Source organism: Carcharhinus amblyrhynchos, chromosome 4 (genome assembly GCF_965287045.1).
Source record: "Carcharhinus amblyrhynchos chromosome 4, sCarAmb.v2.hapA, whole genome shotgun sequence".
In the NCBI taxonomy this organism is placed as follows: Eukaryota; Metazoa; Chordata; class Chondrichthyes; order Carcharhiniformes; family Carcharhinidae; genus Carcharhinus; species Carcharhinus amblyrhynchos.
Window position 1 is genome coordinate 72,862,169 of NC_137327.1, and position 20,019 is coordinate 72,882,187.

Sequence of the window (20,019 nt, forward strand, 5' to 3'; positions counted from 1 at the left end):
GCGTTGGACTGGCGTAAACACAGTAAAAAGTCTGACAACACCAGGTTTTAGTACAACCGATTTGGTTGGACTAAATCGGTTGGACTAAAACCTGGTGTTGTCAGACTTTTTACTTATGGGGAAAAGGCAGGAGAATGCGAATGAGAAAAATATCAGCCATGATTGAAAGGCGGAGCATACTCGATGGGCGCAGTGGCATAATTCTGCTCCTATGTCTTATGGCTTTATCTGGGGGAGTGTAAGGAAAGGGAACCACTAAACACCACAATACCAGCCTCTGCATGTGAGTGGGTGCTTCCCCTGCAAATTATGCGTCATTTTCCACCTAAAGTAGAAATTCGGGCAAATGAAAGGATTTTAGAATTGAGGGAGAAGGAAAAGAGAGACAGAAGTAGATAAGATAATTAGCAACGCAAAGATATCTATGAGATGTGGTTTAGACTTTCTGTGTGTAGTGCCACCGAAAATCAATTAATGTGAGTATATTTTGTGGCAATAATCATTTCCATAATACACGGTGTATTTTTTAACTATGGTAGCAATTTTATCAGGTGACAAAATACTAGTTAAAAACCCTGAGATTTGTGTGTCTTGGAATGAACAATGACCAGTGCTCACGATCACAATGAATTTGGACAACTTGCAATTGTAATTCCAGAATATACCCATGCCAGTCCATAATCTGCTGACGAGACAATGCAGATTTACCTCTTGCTGCCTTCAAACAATACACTATGTAGTCTCACAACACCAGATTAAAGTCCAATAAATTCATTTGGTAGCACAAGCTTTCGGAGTGCCCCTTTATCAAGCAGCACTGCAAAAGCTCATGCTACCAAATAAACCTGTTGGATTTTAACCTGATGTTGTGAGACTATTTACCGTGCCTACTCCAGTCCAACGACGACAACTCCACATCATGCATTATTTGGGCAACATTTCTGTCTGGCAGCCCATCAAAAGAATTTGAGCTCAAATCTGTAACCTGGGGGACTGTAATTTATGAAAAAGTTTGTGCAAGTAAACAACATAAGTTTCACCCCCTATCAGAAAGCCAATTCTCCATTGCTATTAATGATTTAAAATTTATTTGATTGCTGGCAACTTGCAACTGAAATGTTGTGACACAACAAGGCCTCACAAACAGCAACATATTAATAATCAGATTCAGTTTCTTGTATTGGGTAAGGGATAACTATTGGGTGGGAAGTCAGGTGATTTCTTGCACTTTTTTCGGTGGTACAGCACTTGCATGTTTATCAACTTTTTTTTATGTTTTTATTTCAATTAAATCAAGTCCAATTCAGAGTTGCAACAAGTTGAGACATTCCTGATCGAAGCTGACAAGATAGGACTCTTGCCTCTGTCTTGGCTTGATCTACATGGTCTAAGCTGATTGGAGTAGGCATAGCTCCTCCTCCAAGGCTTGATCTCATTTGCATCTTAGCCAAAAGGCTGAGATGCTGCTTTTAAAAATTGCTTCAAATGAAGATAAAATGTAACCTAATGACTTCAACCAAATTCAGCATGTCGATACTACACTTGATCTTGGCCAAAAAGTGAAACATTGACGCATAGAATGTATCCATGAATGGCTACAGCACAGAAGGAAACCATTCAGTCCATTGGGTCTATGTCAGCTCTCTGTAAGCCTGTCCCACTTGCCATATCCTTTTCCTGTATGCTTGCAGATTTTTCTTAACTTGAAAGCTGCAGTTGAATCTGTCACCCTTACAGGTAGTGTGCTGCAGATCCTTTTTTGTTTTTCAAAAAAAACCCGCTCATTCTTCTGATTGAAATGTATCACTTCACACTTGTCTGCATTTTGAAGTCAAATTTGAGCCAACAAACCTTCCACTGGATATGACTTACCTCTCCCTCCCCCGCCACCATCTGATAAATCAGTACTCCTCCATCTTGAATAATGGAGGAGGCACTGAGGGTGGCAAAGATAAATAATGTAGTCTGGGTGAGGGACCAGTTCAATGCCCATCATCAGGAGTGCCTCAGTAGCCAGTACTGACAGAGCTAGATGAGTCCTAAAAGTTATAACTACTAGACTGGGTCTGCAATAGGTGGTGAGGAAATCAACAGGAGAGATAACCTCAGGTGACCTTATCCTCACCACTGTCCTTGCTTGTTGCAGATGCACCTGTCCATGACAAAATTTGTAGGAGTATTTGCTGCACAATCCTTGTGGAGATGAAGTCCCACCTTTACATTCAGGAAGCCCTCCATTGTGGTGTGTGTAACTACCACTATGCTAAAAGGGATCGATTTCAGACAGATCCAGCATCTCAAAAATGGGCACCCATAAGGTGCTGTGGGCCATCAGCAGCAGAACTGCATTCAACCACCGTCTGTAACCTCCTGGCCCGGCCTATTCCTAACTCTACCATTACCATCGCACCAGTGGGTCAACCCAATGAAGATTGCAGGAGGGAACGCCAGGAGCAGCACCAGACAGACCTAAAAATGAGGTGTTGACTTAATGAAACTGGTGGTATACCAAATAGCAGAAGCAGCAGGTGGCAGACAGTTAAGCAACCCCACAATCAACAGATCAGGTTTGAGTTCTACAATCTTGCCACATCCATTCAGGAATGGTAATGGACAACTAAACAACTTGCTAGGGGAGGAAGCTCCAAAAATATTCCCATCCCCTGTAAAATGCGAGCCCAGCAAATCATTACAAGAGAGGACATCAGTACAAAAGAGGATTGGTATATTATGACCTATACCTTTGTTATTTCTATCCTTACTTCCCTTTGCATCCTCCAATGCACATGATTTGGCCCTGACGACTTATAACTTTAACTGAAGCTAGACTTTCTAATACCTCTTTTTGCACATCTGTCTCTGTCACTTCCTCCTTTAATGGTTTTGGCACCAGTATCTTTCTGAACATGTGGCTATACAGGACATGGGAAGAGTGTTAAGGCTCCCAACTGGAATAGGAAGTGCACATCATGGACTGAGATGCTCTGCCATGCCTTTATTAATGAACTAAATTTAATAAAAATTAACAGACTTAAAAACTTGAAATTACCCCTCTGGATTCTTTTGTATCTCTTCCCTCTCACCTTAAACCTATGCCCTCTAGTTTTAGACTCCTACTTTGGGAAAGGTGTTGACTATCTAGCTGATCTACGCCCCTCATTATTTTATAGACCTTTATAAGATCACCCCTAAGCCTCCCCTGCTCCAAGGAGAAAGGTCTAGTCTACCCAGCCAGTCCCGGTAGCATCCTAGGAAATCTTTTTTGCACTCTTTCTAGTTTAATAATATCCTTCCCAAAATAGGGTGACATGGGTGAGAGGGGTGTGGAGGGATATGGTCCAAGTGCAGGTCAGTAGGACTAGGCAGAAAAATGGTTCGGCACAGCCAAAAGGCCTGTTTCTGTGCCATAATGTTCTATAGATGTATGTTTCTACTTTTTTTTACATGCAGGTCTTTATCTTGTTCGTTTATTTACGTGGTAGTCAGATTCCTGAGTTTGACATAATTCCCCTGTATAAAGATCAAAAGTAAAGTTGCAAAATTCTCCAGCCAATTATGTACCTGTGATGTCAGGCTTATATCGTGTTTTGTTGATTTTGATTCTCTCTATTCCAGGACCTAGTTTTATCTCTCACTGTTCCACTTTCTCTATCTTACAGGCCTGCTCAGGGGCTTGGATTTTTTATCTTCTCTGTCCCTTTCTAACTCTGGCTCATTATCTCTGCCTCTCTCCCTCTTTCTTTCTTTCTCTCTCTCTCTCTCTCTCTCTGTTTCCCTGTCTCACCCTGTTTCCCTCTGTCTGTAGAGGTGGAAATAGGCAGTCATAATGTTGGTGTGGATGAGTTTGGAAAGCATCTTGGGGTCAAGTATGACACCAAGGTTGTGACTACAGACTGGTGAAAAGGGATGAGTTGCTGGTTTCTCTGTCAGCCTGTTGTCTGTGTGTGTGTGTGTGTGTGTGTGTGTGTGTGTGTGTGTGTGTGTGTGTGTGTGTGTGTGTGTGTGTGTGTGTGTGTGTGTGTTTGAAATTTCTGTCACTTGCCTGAAAGTTAAAGCAGTTTTTTAAAAAAGTACGCTGTCTTTGGTCAGTTGGTAAGGAAAATGGGGAGCAATTTATCCATGTTTGCTTACCATTGTCATTATTGAGTGCTTCCAGCACATGTAGAGAAGAGTAGAGTTGTATAGCAAAGCTTCTGCACCTGCTTTTCCTCCTCATTTTCTCCTCATCCCCTCTAGTTATACCAGTGTGAAATTCTTTTCATTCCCTATTTGAATTGACCTTATGGCTCCTTGGAGCAAAGATAATAATTATGTGACAGCAGTAAAGATGACAGTACTGACTGCATAAGTACAGTATACTCCCATTGAATAATTCACTTACTCCCAATCTATTGATGTAGAACCTGATTCTGGGATTCTTTTGAACCTTGAAAAAGCAGCATCAGCAGCCTGTTCGACCATTCATTTAAGATCATGGCTGAAACGCACCTTAGCTTTATTTACACACCATGGTTCCACAACCCTTGATAACGGGATCTAAGAAAAATTAAGTCTGAGTCTTGAAAATTTTTAATTTGCCCTCTGCACTAGCAGTCAGTTAGGGGAAGAGAGTTCTAATTTTCCACTGCCTTTTGTATGTAAAACAAAATGCTTCCTTTTCACTCCCCAACTACCTAGCTCTAGCTTTAAGATTGTGCGCCCTTGTTCTGGATTCCCCCACCTCATGAAGAAGGATTTCCTATGTGTCTATTAAACGCCTTTATCATTTAGATTGGATACTTCTCAATCTTCTGATACTAGCAGAAAGATAAGTCATGCTTATGTAATCTGTTCTCATAATATTCTTGTTCTTCATGGATGTGACACCATAAGAAATAGGAACAGGAGGAGGCCATTTGGCCCCTCAAATCTGTTCCACCATTCATTAGGATCATGGCTGGTCTGACATTCCTCACGTCCACTTTCTTATCCTTTCCCTGTAACCTTTGATCCCTTTCAAAAATCTGTCTCGGCTTGAAATGTATACAAGCAGTCTGTCCCCATAGCTCTTTGTGGCAAGGAGTTCCAAAAAAATTCAATCCTGTAAGAGAAGAACTTACCCCTCATCTCAGTCTTGATTAGTGAGCGTGTCGAAGACTGCGTACCAAAGAAGCAGATCTGTGTGTTCCCCAACCGGAAACCATGGATGAACAGGGATATCTATTGCATGCTGAAGTCCAGGTCTGAGACATTTAAGTCAGGCGACTCTGACCTATGCAGGAAATCCAGATGTGATGTATGGAGATACATTAGAGATGCCAGAAGACAGTACTGGGCCAAGCTAGTCTCCCAGGCTAGCCACACGGGCTCCCACTGCCTATGGCAAGGCCTGCATGACATAACAGGCTACAAGGTGAAGGCATGTAAAATTGCCGGCACCAATGCACCCCTCCTCGATGAGCTCAACATATTCTGTGCCCGTTTTGAGAAGAGGTCAGCGAGAATATGCCCTCCACCCTGGAAGCCTTGGATGAACCTGTATCTGAAGTCACCATCATAGATGTCAGAGCAGCCTTCTCAAAAGTCAATCCAGGGAAAGCAAATGGCCTGGATGAGCACTCAGATCACGTGCAGACCAGCAGGCGGGGGTATTCACAGACATCTTTAACCTCTCTTTACATCAGCCTGAGGTCCCTATCTGCTTCAAGAAGATGACCATCATCCTGGTACCAAAAAAAAGGCCAGGCAGCATGCCTTAATAACTATTGTTTGGTGGCTCTAACAGCCATCATTTATGAAGTGCTTCGGAAGATTATTCATGACACGAATCAATTCCAGCCTCCCAGATTCACTACAGTCCACCCACCACTGCAATAAGTCCACAGCAGTTGCCATTTCCCTGGCCCTGCACTCAATCCTGGAGAACCTAGACAAAAAGACACCTATGTCAGACTCCTATTTAGTGACTAAAGCTCAGCCTTCAACATCATTATTCCTACAAAAATTATCTCTCAATTCTGTGGCATGAAGCTTGGCTCCTTCCTCTGGATCTTGAACTTCCTAACCCACAGACCACAAGCAGCAAGGATAGTCAACAACAACACCTCCACAATCATTCTCAACATCGTGCTGCACAAGGCTGCATCCTCAGCCCCTTCCTATACTACTTACACACCTATGACTGTGGCCAAATTCCCTTTCAACTTGATTTTCAATTTTGCTGATGACACCATGGTAGTGGGTCAGTTCATAAACAATGATGAGACAGTGTAGGGGAAAGAGATAGAGAATCTGGTGAACTGGTGCAACGGCAATAATCTCTCTCTCAATGTTAAAGTGAAGGAGATAGTCATCAACTTCAGGAAGCGTAATGGAGGACCTACCCCTTCTATATATCAATGGGGACGAAGCAGAAATGGTCGTGAGCTTCAAGTTTTCAGGTGTCCAGATCACCAACAACCTGTCCTGTCCATCCATGCAGACGCTATAATTAAGAAAGCCCACTGATGCCTCTACTTTGTCAGGAAGCTAAGACAATTTTGCATGTCCGTGGTGACTTTCACCAACCTACACAGATACACCATAGAAAGCATTCTTTCTGGTCGTATCACAGTTTGATATGGCTCTTGCTCTGTCCAAGACCTCAAAAAAGCGATAAAAGGTCATGAATGAAGCCCAGCCCGATCCGCAAACTAGCTTCCCATCCATTGACTAGTCCCCTAATACTAAGGGACAATTTAGCATGGCCAAATCAGCCCTAACCTGCATATCTTTGGACTGTGGGAGGAAACCCACACAGACATGGGGAGAATGCAGATGCCAAACAGACAGTGACCTGAAGCTGGAATTGAGCCTGGGTCTCGAGTGCTGTGAGGCAGCAGTGCAAATAACTCTGATGCTGTGCCATCTCATGAGTTCATCTTTTGTGAAGTACCTTGTTGAATGCCTTCTGGAAATCCAGATACAACATATCTACTTGTTCTCTTCCACCCGTTCTGGTTAAGACTTCCTTGAAAAACTCTTAATACGTGATTTCTCTTTCATAAGCCATGCAGGCTCTGCTTGATTAGATTACGATTTTCCAAATTTACTGCTATTACTTCTTTAATAATTGATTCCAACATCTTCCCAACAAGCGATGTCAGGCTAATCGGCCTGTAGTTATCTGCTTTTTGCCTCCATTCCTTTTTAAATAGGTGTGTCACATTGGCAGTTTTCCAAACCTCCGGTACTTCTAAAATTTTTGGTAAATTATAACCAATGCACCCACTATTTTTAGGATCTTGGGATGCAAGGCTTCTGGCCAAGGGGACTTAGTTCCCTTCAGCCCCATTAATTTGTCGAATACTACTTCCCTAGTGATGGTGATGGTACTTAATTTCACCCCTGTATTCTTCAGTATTAATGGTTTTCTGTGTATCTTCCACCGTAAAGACTGATTGAAATTTTTTTTTAACTCCTCCACCATTTCCTTGTTCCCCATTACTCCCCTGATCCATTTTCTAAGGGACCCATGTTCACTCTGATCTCTTCCCCTTTTTATGTCTTTAAAGAAGCCCATATTGTCAGTTTTTATATTCCTTGCCAGTTTGCCCTCGTAGTTTAGTTTCCCTCATCTTTTTAGTCCTCCTTTGCTGGATTCTCAATTTATCCCAGTCTTGGGGGCTGTCATTGACTTTTGCCTCCTTATATGCTTTTTCATAGAAACCCCCATAAAGGATGTCTGTCCCTCTAGTAGTTCCTCCCTCATTATCATAGAATCCCTGCAGTGCAGGAGGTGGTCATTTGGCCCATCGAGCCTGCGCCGACAACAATCCCAATCAGGTCCTTGCTCCGTAACCCACTTATTTACCCTGCTAGTCCTGCGGATACTAAGGGGCAATTTAGCATGATCAATCCACCTAACCCGTGCATCTTTGGACTATGAAGGAAACCGGAGCACCTGGAGGAAATCCACACAGACACAGGACCTGACCTGGATGAGGAAGTGGAGGGATGGGTTGGTAAGTTTGCCGATGACACAAAAGTTGGAGGTGTTGTGGATAGTTTGGAGGGATGCCAGAAGTTGCAAAGAGACATAGATGGGATGCAAGGCTGGGTGGAGAAGTGGCAGATGGAGTTCAACCAGGTAAGTGTGTGGTCATTCATTTTGGCAGGTCAAATGGGATGATGGAATATAATATTAAGGGTAAGACTCTTGGCAGTGTGGAAGATCAGAAGGATCTTGGGGTCCGGGTCCATAGGATGATCAAATCAGCTTTGAAGGTAGAAGGCTTATGGTGTACTGGCCTTCATCAATCGAGGAACTGCGTATAGGAGTCGGAAGATAATGCTGCAGCTGTATAAGACCCTGGTCAGACCCCACTTGGAGTACTGATATCAGTTCTGGTCACCTCATTATAGGAAGGATGTGGAAGCCATAGAAAGGATGCAGAGGAGATTTACAAGGATGTGCCTGGATTGGGTGGCATGCCTTATGAGGATAGGTTGAGAGGGCTTCGCCTTTTCTCCTTCGAGAGACGAAGGAAGAGAGGTGACCTGATAGAGGTGTACAAGATGTTGAGAGATATTGAGCAAGTGGATTTTCAGAGGATTTTTCCGAGGGCTGAAGTGGCTGCCACAAGAAGACACCAGTTTAGGGTGCTGGGGAGTAGGTACAGAGGAGGTGTCAGGGATAAGTTTCTCATTTCAGAGTGTGTTGGGTGCGTGGAATTGGCTGCCCGTAGTGGTGGTGGAGGTGGATTTGTTAGGGTCTTTTAAGATACTTTTGGACAAGTACATGGGACTTAGCGGGTTATAGGTAAGCCCAGTAGGTAGGGACATGTTCGGTGCAACCTGTGGGCCAAAGGGCCTGTTTGTGCTGTAGTTCTAGGTTCTAGAACATGCAAACTCCACATAGACAATGACCTGAACTGGAATTAAACCCAGGTCTCTAGTGCTGTGAGGCAGCAGTATGAAGCACTGCGCCATTGCACTGTTCTTATTGCATCTAAGATTTTACATTCCTCCCCTTTAACAGTTATCTTCCTCCAATTTAAACATTTTACTCTATTGCTCTATCTTGAAAAGCATCAAGTTAGATTAGTCGCTGGGACTGGATGGGATGTACCCCAGGAGATTGCTGAGCCTCTGACGATGATTTTTGCATCATCAATGGAGACTGGAGAAGTTCTGGAGGATTGCTGATGTTATTCCTTTATTCAAGAAAGGGAGTAGAGAAAACCCATGGAAATTATAGACCAGTGAGTTTAACCCCGGTGGTTGATAAGTTGATGGAGAAGATCCTGAGAGGCAGGATTTATACCTCTCCAAATGTTCATAATATGATTAAGAACAGTCAGCATGGCTTTGTCAAAGGCAGATCATGCCTTATAAGCCTGATTGAATTTTTTGAAGATGTAACTAAACACATTGATGAAGGAAGAGCAGTGGATGTAGTATATATGGACTTCAGGAAGGCATTTGATAAGGTGCCCCATGCAAGGCTTATTGAGAAAGTGATGGGGCATGGGATCCAAGGGGACATTGTTTTGTGGATCCAGAACTGGCTTGCCCACAGAAGGAAAAGAGTGGTTATAGATGGGTCATATTCTGCATGGAGGTCGGTTACCAGTGGAGTGCTCCAGAGATCTGTCCTGGGACCCTTACTCTTTGTGATTTTTATAAGTGACCTGGATGAGGAAGTGCAGGGATGGGTTGGTAAGTTGGCTGATGACACAGAGGTTGGAGGTGTTGTGGATAGTGTGGAGGGGATGTCAGAAGTTGCAGCAAGACATTGATAGGATGCAAGACTGGGCGGAGAAGTGGCAGATGGAGTTCAACCTAGATAAATGTGACGTGGTTCATTTTGGCAGGTCAAATAGGATGGCAGAGTATAACATTAATGGTAGGACTCTTGGCAGTGTAGAAGATCAGAAGGATCTTGGGGTCCGAGTTCGTAGGACACTCAAAGCAGCTGCACAGGTTGAAGCTGTGGTTAAGAAGGCGTATGATGTACTGGCCTTCATCAATCGAGGAATTGAGTTTAGGAGTCGAGAGATAATTTTGCAGCTGTATAGGACCCTGGTCAGACCCCACTTGGAGTACTGTGCTCAGTTCTGGTCGCCTCATTACAGGAGGGATGTGGAAGCCATAGAAAGGGTGCAAAGGAGATTTACAAGGATGTTGCCTGGATTGGGGAGCATGCCTTATGAGGATAGGTTGAGGGAGCTCGGCCTTTTCTACTTGGAGAGACGAAGGATAAGAAGTGACCTGATAGAGGTGTATAAGATGTTGAGTGGATAGTCAGAGGCTTTTTCCCAGGGCTGAATAGTTGCCACAAGAGGACACAGGTTTAAGATGCTGGGGAGTAGGTACAGAGGAGATGTCAGGGGTAAGTTTTTCATTCAGAGTGGTGGTACGTGGACTAGGCTGCAGGCAATGGTAGTGGAGGCGGATTTGATAAGGTCTTTTAAGAGACTTTTAGTTAAGTACATGGAACTTAGTAAGATATAGGGTTATAGGTAAGCCTAGTAATCTAAGGTAGAGACATGTTCGGCACAACTATGTGGGCCGAAGGTCCTGTGTTGTGGTGTAGTTTTTCTATATTTCTATGTTGTCCTTTTCTATAATGATGTGTAATCTAACTATTATGATTGCTAGCTCCATAATGGTTTCCACTGCTACTTTCTTTACTTGCTCAGCTTAATTTCCAAAGCTATATCTGGAATTGTTCAGCTTGTTGCACGCTGATTAAATTTTTTTTTTCAGTAAATGCAGTTCAGGAATTTTGTGCCCTCTGAGCTGGTCATACTATTCATATCACAGCTGACATTAGGGTAGTTAATATTTCCAACTACTACTGCCCTATTGTTTTTGCACTCAGATGTTTGCCCACATATTTGCTCTTCCAACTCCCTTCCACTATCCTGAGGTCTTTAGTCTGCTCATCACAGTACAGCTGCTCCACTTTTATTTCTGAACTCAACCCCTATGCCTCATTTGATGTTTCATTCAGTACATCATTCATCCTTAACCAATAATGCTGCACACCGACCATCTTTCCCCCTCCCTGCCCTACTGAAAATGTTATACAGTATCCAGAGTGGTTGAACTGCCATTTTTTTGCTCCTTCAAACCAAGTTTCCATTATTGTGATGATATGTTGAAATTTGTCATACTGTGCCCTCAGCTCATGAGCTTTATTCACTATTCTCCTTACATTTACATATATAAGTACTTAAGAATTTGGAGCAGAATAGATGGACATTAAGTTAGACAAGTCCCCAAGGCTTGATGGGATATACCCCAGAATACTGAGAGAGGCAAAGGAAGAAATTGCTGGGGCCTTGAAAGAAATCTTTGTATCCTCACTGGCTACAGGGGAAGTCCCAGAAGATTGGAGAATAATCAATGTTATTCCTTTGTAAAGAAGGATAGCAAGAATAATTCAGGTAATTATAGGCCAGTGAACCTGGCATCAGTGGTAGGAAAATCATTGGAGAGGATTCTTCGAGGATTTACGCCTACTTGGAAATAAGTGGACATATTAGCGAGAGGCAACATGGTTTTGTGCAGCGAAAGTCGTGTCTCACTAACTTGATCGAGTTTTTCGAGGAAGTGACAAAGATGATTGATAAGGGTAGGGTAGTGGATGTTGTCTGTATGGACTTCAGTAAGGCCTTTGACAAGGTCCCTCGTGGCAGACTGGTACAGAAGGCAAAGTCGCATGGAATCAGAGGTGAGCTGGCAAGATGGATACAAAACTAGCTCGGTCATAGAAGACTGAGCGTAGCAGTGGAAGGGTGTGTTTCTGAATGGAGAGCTGTGAAATTGGATCAGTGCTGGGACCTTTGCTGTTCGTAATATAATGATTTGGAGGAAAATACAACTGGTTTGATTAGTAAATTTGCAGATGACACAAAGGTTGGTGAATTTGTGGATAACAATGAGGATCATCAGAAGATACAGCAGGATATAGATCAGTTGGAGGCTTGGTGGAGAGATGGCAGATGGAGTTTAATCCAGACAAATGTGAGGTAATGCATTTTGGAAGATCTAATACAGATAGGAAATAATAAGTAAATGGCAGAACTCTTAAGAGTATTGATAGGCAAAGGGATCTGGGCCACTGAAAGTGGCAGTGCAGATGGAGAAGGTAGTCAAGAAGGCATTTGGCATACTCGTCTTCATCAACTGGGCCGTTGAGTTTAAAAATTGGCAAGTCATGTTGCAGCTTTATAGAACCTTAGTGAGACTGCACTGGGATTATAGTATTCATTTCTGGCCGCCACATTACCAGAAGGATGTGGAGGCTTTGGAGAGGGTACAGAAAAGGTTTACCAGGATGTTGCTTGGCAAGGAGGGCATTAGCTATGAGGAGAGGTTGGAGAAACTTGGTTTGTTCTCACTGGAATGACGGAGGTTGAGGGACGACCTGGTTGAAGTCTACAACATTGAGGGGCATTGACCAGGTGGATAGTCAGAAGCTTTTCCCCAGGGTGGAAGAGTCAATTACTAGGGGCCATAGGTTTAAGGTGCAAGGGGCAAGTTTTAAAGCAGATGTATGAGGCAAGTTTTTTACACAGAAGGTGGTGAGTGCCTGGAACTTGCTGCCGGGGGAGGTAGTGGGATCAGATATGATAGTGACTCTTCAAGGGTGTCTTGACAAATACATGATTAGGATGGAAATGGAGGGATATGATCCCCGGAAGGTTTTCGTTCATTTGGGCAGTATGGTCGATGCAGGCTTGGAGGGCCAAAGGGCCTGTCTTGTGCTGTAATTTTCTTCGTTCTTTGTAACTCAGCTGCTTGAGCCAATTTCACCATTCAATACGATCATGGTTGATCTTATTTTGGCCTCATCTTCAACTTCTTGCCTGCTCCCCTTAACCATTCATCCCACTACTCATTGAAAACCTATCCATCACCTCAAATTTGTTTAGTGTTCTGATGTCAGTGCAATCCGGAATAGAGAATCCCACTGATTCACAACTGCTGGGGGATCATATCCCTCCGTTCCCATCCTATTCATGTATTTGTCAAGATGCCCTTAAAGAATCACTATCATATCTGATCCCACTACCTCCCCTGGCAGTGAAGTAATTCCTCCTCATTTCTGTTTTAAATTTGTCACCCCTCAGCCTAAAACCCCTCAGCATCTTGTTCTAAAATGTTGAACAAGAGCAAACAACTGCTCTGCTTCTGCCCTGTCAGTCCAGTTAGCATATTGTATACCTAAATGAGATCTCCTCTCATTCTTCTAAACTCCAGCGAGTATTGGCCCAAACCACTGAATTTTTCTTAAGACAAATCCTTCATCCCTGGAATCAATCTAGTGAACCTTCTCTGAACCACCTCAAAAATTTACATTCCTCCTCAAGTAAAGGAACCAAAACTGTGTGCAGTTTTTCAGATACTGTCTCAGTTTCAACATCGCTTCCCTATTTTTATACTCTATTCCGTTAGTAATTAATGCTAAAATTCCATTTGCCTTCCTTATTACCTGTGGCCCCTGCATATTAATGTTCTGCAATTCAAGCATGAGGACACCCAGATCCCTCTGCACTGAAGTATTTTGACGTTTCTTTCCATTTAGATAATTTCCCTTTTTATTTTTCTGACCAAAATGAATAACCTCACACTTATCCACAGTAAATTCCATCTGCCAAATTTTGGCTTGCTCACCTAACCTATCCATATGTAAATTCATTATTTTTTCTTATATACCTTAATACACTGCCAAATTTCTGTGTTGTACATTTTTTAACCTATGCTTCTTCTGTCTTTCAGTGTTACTCACAAATTTTATATTTCCTAGTTCTGCACTGGATTTGCCATCAGTCCATCCCACCAATACCCCCCACTCCCAACAGCACTAATAAATCTCCCTGCAAGGACATTTGTCGCAATCCTGTTCAAGTATAGACTGTCGGTCTCACTTATCCCAGAATCAGTCCCAGTGTCTCATAACTCCAATACCTTCCATCCTACACAACCCCAAGAACTGATCCCAATTCCTCAACAATGTGGTGCCCTCCCCCCTGCATCAGGTTTTCAGCCACGAGTTCAATTGTTCAATTCTTCTCATTTTGTCCTCTCTAGCACATGGAACTGGAACTAATCTGGAGATTACTGCTTTAGAGATCCTGCTTTTCAATCCTCTTCCTCCCTCTCTAAAATCTGCTTTCAAGGCCTCATCCCTTTTCCTATCTGAGCCATTAGTCCCAACGTGAACCACAACCTCTGGTTGATCACTCTCCCCCAAAATACTGTGTACAGTCGCTCACTTCGATGACATCCTGAACCCTGGTACCAGAGAGGCAATATTGTGTAATGGAGTCACATCTACGGCCACAGAAACGCCTGCCCTGTTCCCCAAACTCTCCAATTCCCTATCACTTCTTCCTGCCCCTCTCATACGGAAGAGTCACTGTTGCCACAAATTAGGCTCTGACTTCAATCCTCCGACACCCTCACCAATATGCAAAATGGAAAATTGATTTATGAGCAGGATCCCAGAGGATTCCCGCACGATTTGAATTTCTTCGGCTATCTGGTGGTCACCCATTCCTTTTCTGCCTGCTGTGGTGTGACTACCTCTCTGAACATTTGATCGTCATAGCTGTGGGCTGTGTGGATGCGCCACATTAACTCCAGCCACCACTTGAGTTCTGAAACTTGGAGCTCAGGTTTCTGCAGTTGGTGACACTTCCTGCACCTATGACCATCTAGGATGCTGATAGCATCTTCCCATATATTTACATGGTTTGCATTGAACAGGATGGTGCCAATTCATCATTGCCAATACTGGTGTGGTCTGTAGACCAAGGAGTTCTTCCAGTGCAAATGTATGGTCACAAACACTGACAAGATCACTTGAGAAGAAACAAATCATCTGTTCATTTATCTCATTGTTTCTGGAAGTTTGTGTTGTCAGTTACCACGTTTGGCTCATATCACAACAACAACTGCACTTAAAAAGAAGTACTCATATTTCATCTTGACTGCAAAAGGCTTTTGGATGTGCTGAGGTTGTGCCAGGCGCCATATTAATCCAAATTCTTTTGTATTTAAACTGATCACCACATTAATTTCTTTGTGCAGGATCATGAAAAATAAAATCCATGTATTTATGTACCTATAAGTTGTTGCAGCAAATTGGAAGCAAAGTTTCATTATGGATCATATTTGTTCTACTGCCATAAATTTGAATTGTATTATCAATTTTATGTGCAGCATGCTTAGCTATAGCAATGCACTGCAAAGGTAGCAATGATGCCAGGAGGACAACAAGCTTAAAACCAGTTGCATCCATTATGACCTCATAGCTTAGCAACAGAAAATGACTTGCTGTGCTCCTCATATTGCAGCAGGCTTTTTATAACTCAGTGTAAATATATATATATTGCGAGCTGTCACTCAGCAACCATGCATGTCTGACTGTATGACACCAGTTTGTGTATCTGAAATTCTTCTGTTTTTGAAATGGCTGGTAACTCCGTGGAGTAAGTATTAAACTATCGGATTTGTTTTATAAAATGGTCATAGTGAATATGCATTAGCTCACCAAATCTTAATATATAATAAAGCTTGTCTTTAGTCTGTCCAAACTGCTTTGATTGGTTGGGGGAGTTTACTGTCAGTGCCTGGCATGTGGGGCGCGTGGGGGACTGGAACGTGTGATTGCTGAGTGGCTACCAATGGTGGCTGGTGGTGGACTCAGGGATCCAACATTCTAGCTACCCTGTGAGATAAAATCCATGTATTTCACTCACCTGGCGAAGGAACAGCGTTCCAAAAGCTTGTAGCGTTTACTATCAAATAAATCTGTTGGACTTTAACCTGGTGCTGCGAGAGATCTTACTGTGTTTACCCCAGTCCAACACTGGCATCTCCACATCAGGTATAGAGATGGCAGGACAGAATGAGGATGGCATGAGAGGGATTGAAGGAATTAAATGGGATTGGAATGAGAGGAAGGTCAGGGGTGGCATGGTGGCACGGTAGTTAGCATTGCCTCATGACGCACGGGACCCAGGTTCAGTTCCAGTCTTGGGTAACTGTGCCGAGTTTGCATGTTCTCCCTGTGTCTGTGTGGGTTTCCTTGGTGTCCTCCTGTTTCTTCCACAGTCCAGGTATGTACAAGTTAGGTGCATTGGCCATGCTAAGTTGCCCTTTCGTGTCCAAAGATGTGTAGATTAGGTGGATTAGACTTGGTAAATGCATGGGGTTAGGGATTGTAGGCATAGAGATGTGGACTAAGTGGGATGCTTTTGGGAGAGTCGGTGCAGACTCCGGTTGAATGGTCGCCTTCTCCACTGTAGGGGTTCCATGGTTTGGGAGGGGGGTGCCTGAGATGATGGAATTTGTTAGATGTGTCAAAATGACAGGGACAACTATTTGATACAACTTATTATTCAAAACCTTTTTTTGCACTAATAATGAAGATTCATCAGATTTGAATGAAAAGGTTTCAGGAGAACTGGCAGGTGAATCAATTAGCATTGATTCTTTAGATGAAGATAACATTAAATAAGCTCCAGAGCTTCGGCATTGCCTATATCCGAGCACATCACCTCAAAAAAGGCTCAGTGCTGGGCCACAGCTGTTCACAACTACATCAATGTTTTGGTGTGAGGAACAAATATAGTATTGCCAAATTTGCTGTTGACAGGAAACCAGATGACATATGGTGAAATTATAACATCAGGTTTTGAGGAAGTAGAGTTTATTTCTCAAATTTTGCACCCATATATAGTGCCCTTTTGAAAGGGAAAAGAGAATATTAATGCAAACTAGCGAGAAACATAAAGTGGGCTATAAAAGCTTCGTTAGGCATGTGGAAAGGGAAAGTTTAGTGAGGCCAAATGTAGGTGCATTACAGGCAGAGACAGGAGAATTTATAATGAAGAGTAAGGAAATAGCTTGGAAACTAATCTACAACTTTGTGTGTGTTTTCGTGGAGGGAAATTCAAATCTCTGAGATACAAAGGACCGAAGGGACTTGTAAGGAATATAAAAAATTGATTGGACTGAAGTTTGATAAATCCCTTGGACCTGATGAGCTTCATCCTAGTGTGTTGAGGAAATGGCTGTAGAGATGATGGATCCACTGGTGGTTTTCTATCAAAATTCTACAGATTCTGTAAAAGTTCCTGCAGACTGGAAAGGAGAAAATGTAACCCCACTATTTAAGAAAGGAGGGAGAGAGAAAATGGAGAACCACAGACCTATTAGTTTGACATCCGTCACAGGGCAATTTTAGAATCTCTTAGAAAGGATTTGATAGTTTGATACTTGGAAAATAACAATATGATTGGGGAGAGTCGACTTGGGTATATGAAAATGAAATTCTGTTTGACAAACCTGTTGGAGTTTTTTGAGGAAGTAACTTGGAGAATCATAGAACCGTACAGTACAGAAAGAGGCCCTCCGGCCCATCGAGTCTGCACCGACCACAAACCCACCCAGGCCCGACCACCACATCCCTACATATTTTACCTGCTAATCCCTCTAACCTAAGCATCATAGGACACAAGGGGCAATTTTAGCTTGGCCAATCAACCTAACCTGCACGTCTTTGGACTGTAGGAGGAAACTGGAGCACCCGGAGGAAACCCACGCAGACACAAGAAGAATGTACAAACTCCACACAGACAGTGACCTGAGCTGGGAATCGAACCCAGGTCCCTGGAGCTGTTAAGCAGCAGTGCTAACCATTATCAATTATTGATAAAGGCGAATCAGTGGGTGTGGTATTTGGATTTTCAGAAAGCTTTTGACTTTTTAGTAAGGCCCTACACAGGAAGATAATAAACAAAATTAGAGCATATGGGATTGGGAGTAATATACTGCTATGGGTTGAGAATTGATTAACAAACAGGAAAGGGGGAGTAAGAATAAATGGTTCATTCTCAGGATGGCAGGCTGTGATGAGTGGGGTACTGCACAAGGATCAGTGCTGAGGTCACAGCTGTTCATAATCTATATCAATGATTTGGACCAAACATAATTTGTGGGGACCAAATATAATATTTCCAAATTTGCTATTGACGCAAAACTAGGTGAGAATGTGAATTGTGAGGAGGATGCAAGGTAGTTTCAAGGGGACTTGTACTTGTCAATGAGCAAGAGCATGGCAGATGGAATATAATTTGAATAAATGTGAAGTTATCCACTTTGGTAGAATGAAAACAGAAATGCAGAGAGTATGTCTTAAATGGTGAGAGATTGGGAAGTGTTCATGTCCTTAGGGACCTGGGTGTCCTTATTTATGAGTCAGTAAAAGCTAGCAAGCAATTCGAAAGACACATGGTATGTTGGCCTTCATCGCAAGAGGATTTGAGTACAGGAGTGAAGGTGTCTTGCTACAATTATATAGAGCCTTGGTGAGATGGTACCTGGAGTATTATGTACCAGTTTTGGTCTCCTTATCTGAGGAAGGATATGTTTTCCATAGAGGAGATTAACCAGACTAATCTCTGGGATGGCGGGATTGTTTTATGAGGTGAGATAGAGGAAACTGGGCTTGTATGCTCTAGAGTTTCAAAAAAATGGTGATCCCATTTGAAGCTTAAAATCAGTACAGGATTTGACAGAGTAGATGTGAATAGGAGGTTTCCTCTGATTGGTGAGTCTAAACGGGGTAGGCCATTTGAGACAGAAGTGAAGAGGAATTTCTTCTCTTAAGGGTGGTGAATTTTTGGACTTCTATACCCCAGAGGGCTGTGGAAGTTCAATCACTGAGCATGTTTAAAGCAGAAATTAAAAGATTTCTGGATACTGATGACTTCAGGGGATATTGGAATAGTTTGGGAAAGTGATATTGAGGTTGATCAGTCATGATGCAATTGAATGCTGGAGTAGACTCAACGAGCTGAATGGCCTACTCTTATGTTCCTATATTCCATGACTGAACAAACTGCAAGACTAGACTATTGTCAACATTGGTTTTTGAATTCCTGGGCAATTTTTTTTTTTGCAGCTTCTTACAGGATGAGAAGTTAAGATTCTGTTAAGCTTATTAGCGAAATCCTTAAATTTAATGAAATATTGTTGCAATATTGACCACAAATGTTCTGCAATGATTAAATAAGTAGACTCCTTATTAACTCCTCAAACTCCCTGTTTACGACCATCAGATGTCCCAAAGAACTTTACAGGAAAAAAAAATGCTTTTGTAAGTGTCACTGTTGCAATATCAGAAGTGGAACAGCTAATTTGTGCGCAGGAAGCTCCCACAAACATCATTGTGACAATGACCAGCTAATCTGTTTTTAAGTTGATTGACGGATAAATTATTGGTCAAGCACCAGAGAGAACTTCTCTAATTCAAAATAATGCCATGCCATCCCCTCCATTCCACTGGAGGGCAGATGGGGCCTCAGTTCACCATCTGATCTGAATACCCTCGGTGTACGCCTTGATTTTGTGCTCAAGTCCTGCAGTGGGACTTAAACCCATGACCTGTTTATTCAAAGGTGAGGGTGCTGCTAACAGAATCAAAGCTGACATCTATTGGTAGATGCTCTTCAAGTAAGTTGTTGAGTCCCAATTCCACGTACCACGTTTCAGGAAGAAAGTGCAGAAGAAATGTACTGAAATGGGATCAGGGGTGTGAGAGTTCAGTTCTGTGGTGAGACTGGAGAAGCTGGGGTTATTCTCTACTGAGAAGGACAGTGGATGATTTAATAGAACTGTTAAAAATTGTGAAGGGTTTGGAAAGAGAACTGTTTCCATTTGCGGATGGATGGATAACTTGAGACTACAGATTTGAAAGAATTGGAAATAGAAATATTGGGTAATGAGACATCTCCAGACATAGCAAGCTAATATCATTTGCAGTGAACTACCTGACTGGGTGGCAAATGCAGATTTAGTTTCTGTTTTCAATAGGGAATTTGATATATCCTTGTAAGGTGAAATTTACAGCATGATAGGGCAGAAGCAAAGACTGGGATGAATTGTAAATCTGTTTTGCACTGGATGGTCCGACTGGCCTTCACCTGTGCTGCAAGGTTTCTGTGAATTCTGAGATTCTGTTTACACTATTACTTCTTG

The 20,019-nt window shown here is 42.6% G+C and overlaps 1 protein-coding gene across 2 annotated transcripts in view; it reads left to right on the forward strand.

Annotated features, from left to right (window-relative positions):
• klhl13 (kelch-like family member 13) overlaps positions 1 to 20,019 on the forward strand; it is a 245,933-nt gene that overhangs the window by 34,734 nt on the left and 191,180 nt on the right. Inside the window, exon 1 of one of the 2 annotated variants that reach the window (XM_080187351.1) lies at positions 15,397 to 15,464. The exons of the other annotated variant lie outside the window; for it this stretch is intronic. Within the exon in view, the coding sequence (XP_080043477.1) occupies positions 15,445 to 15,464 (20 nt within the window). The 5' untranslated portion in view covers positions 15,397 to 15,444. Of the gene's footprint in view, positions 1 to 15,396; positions 15,465 to 20,019 lie in introns of those variants that run through there. 2 annotated transcript variants of the gene reach the window in all.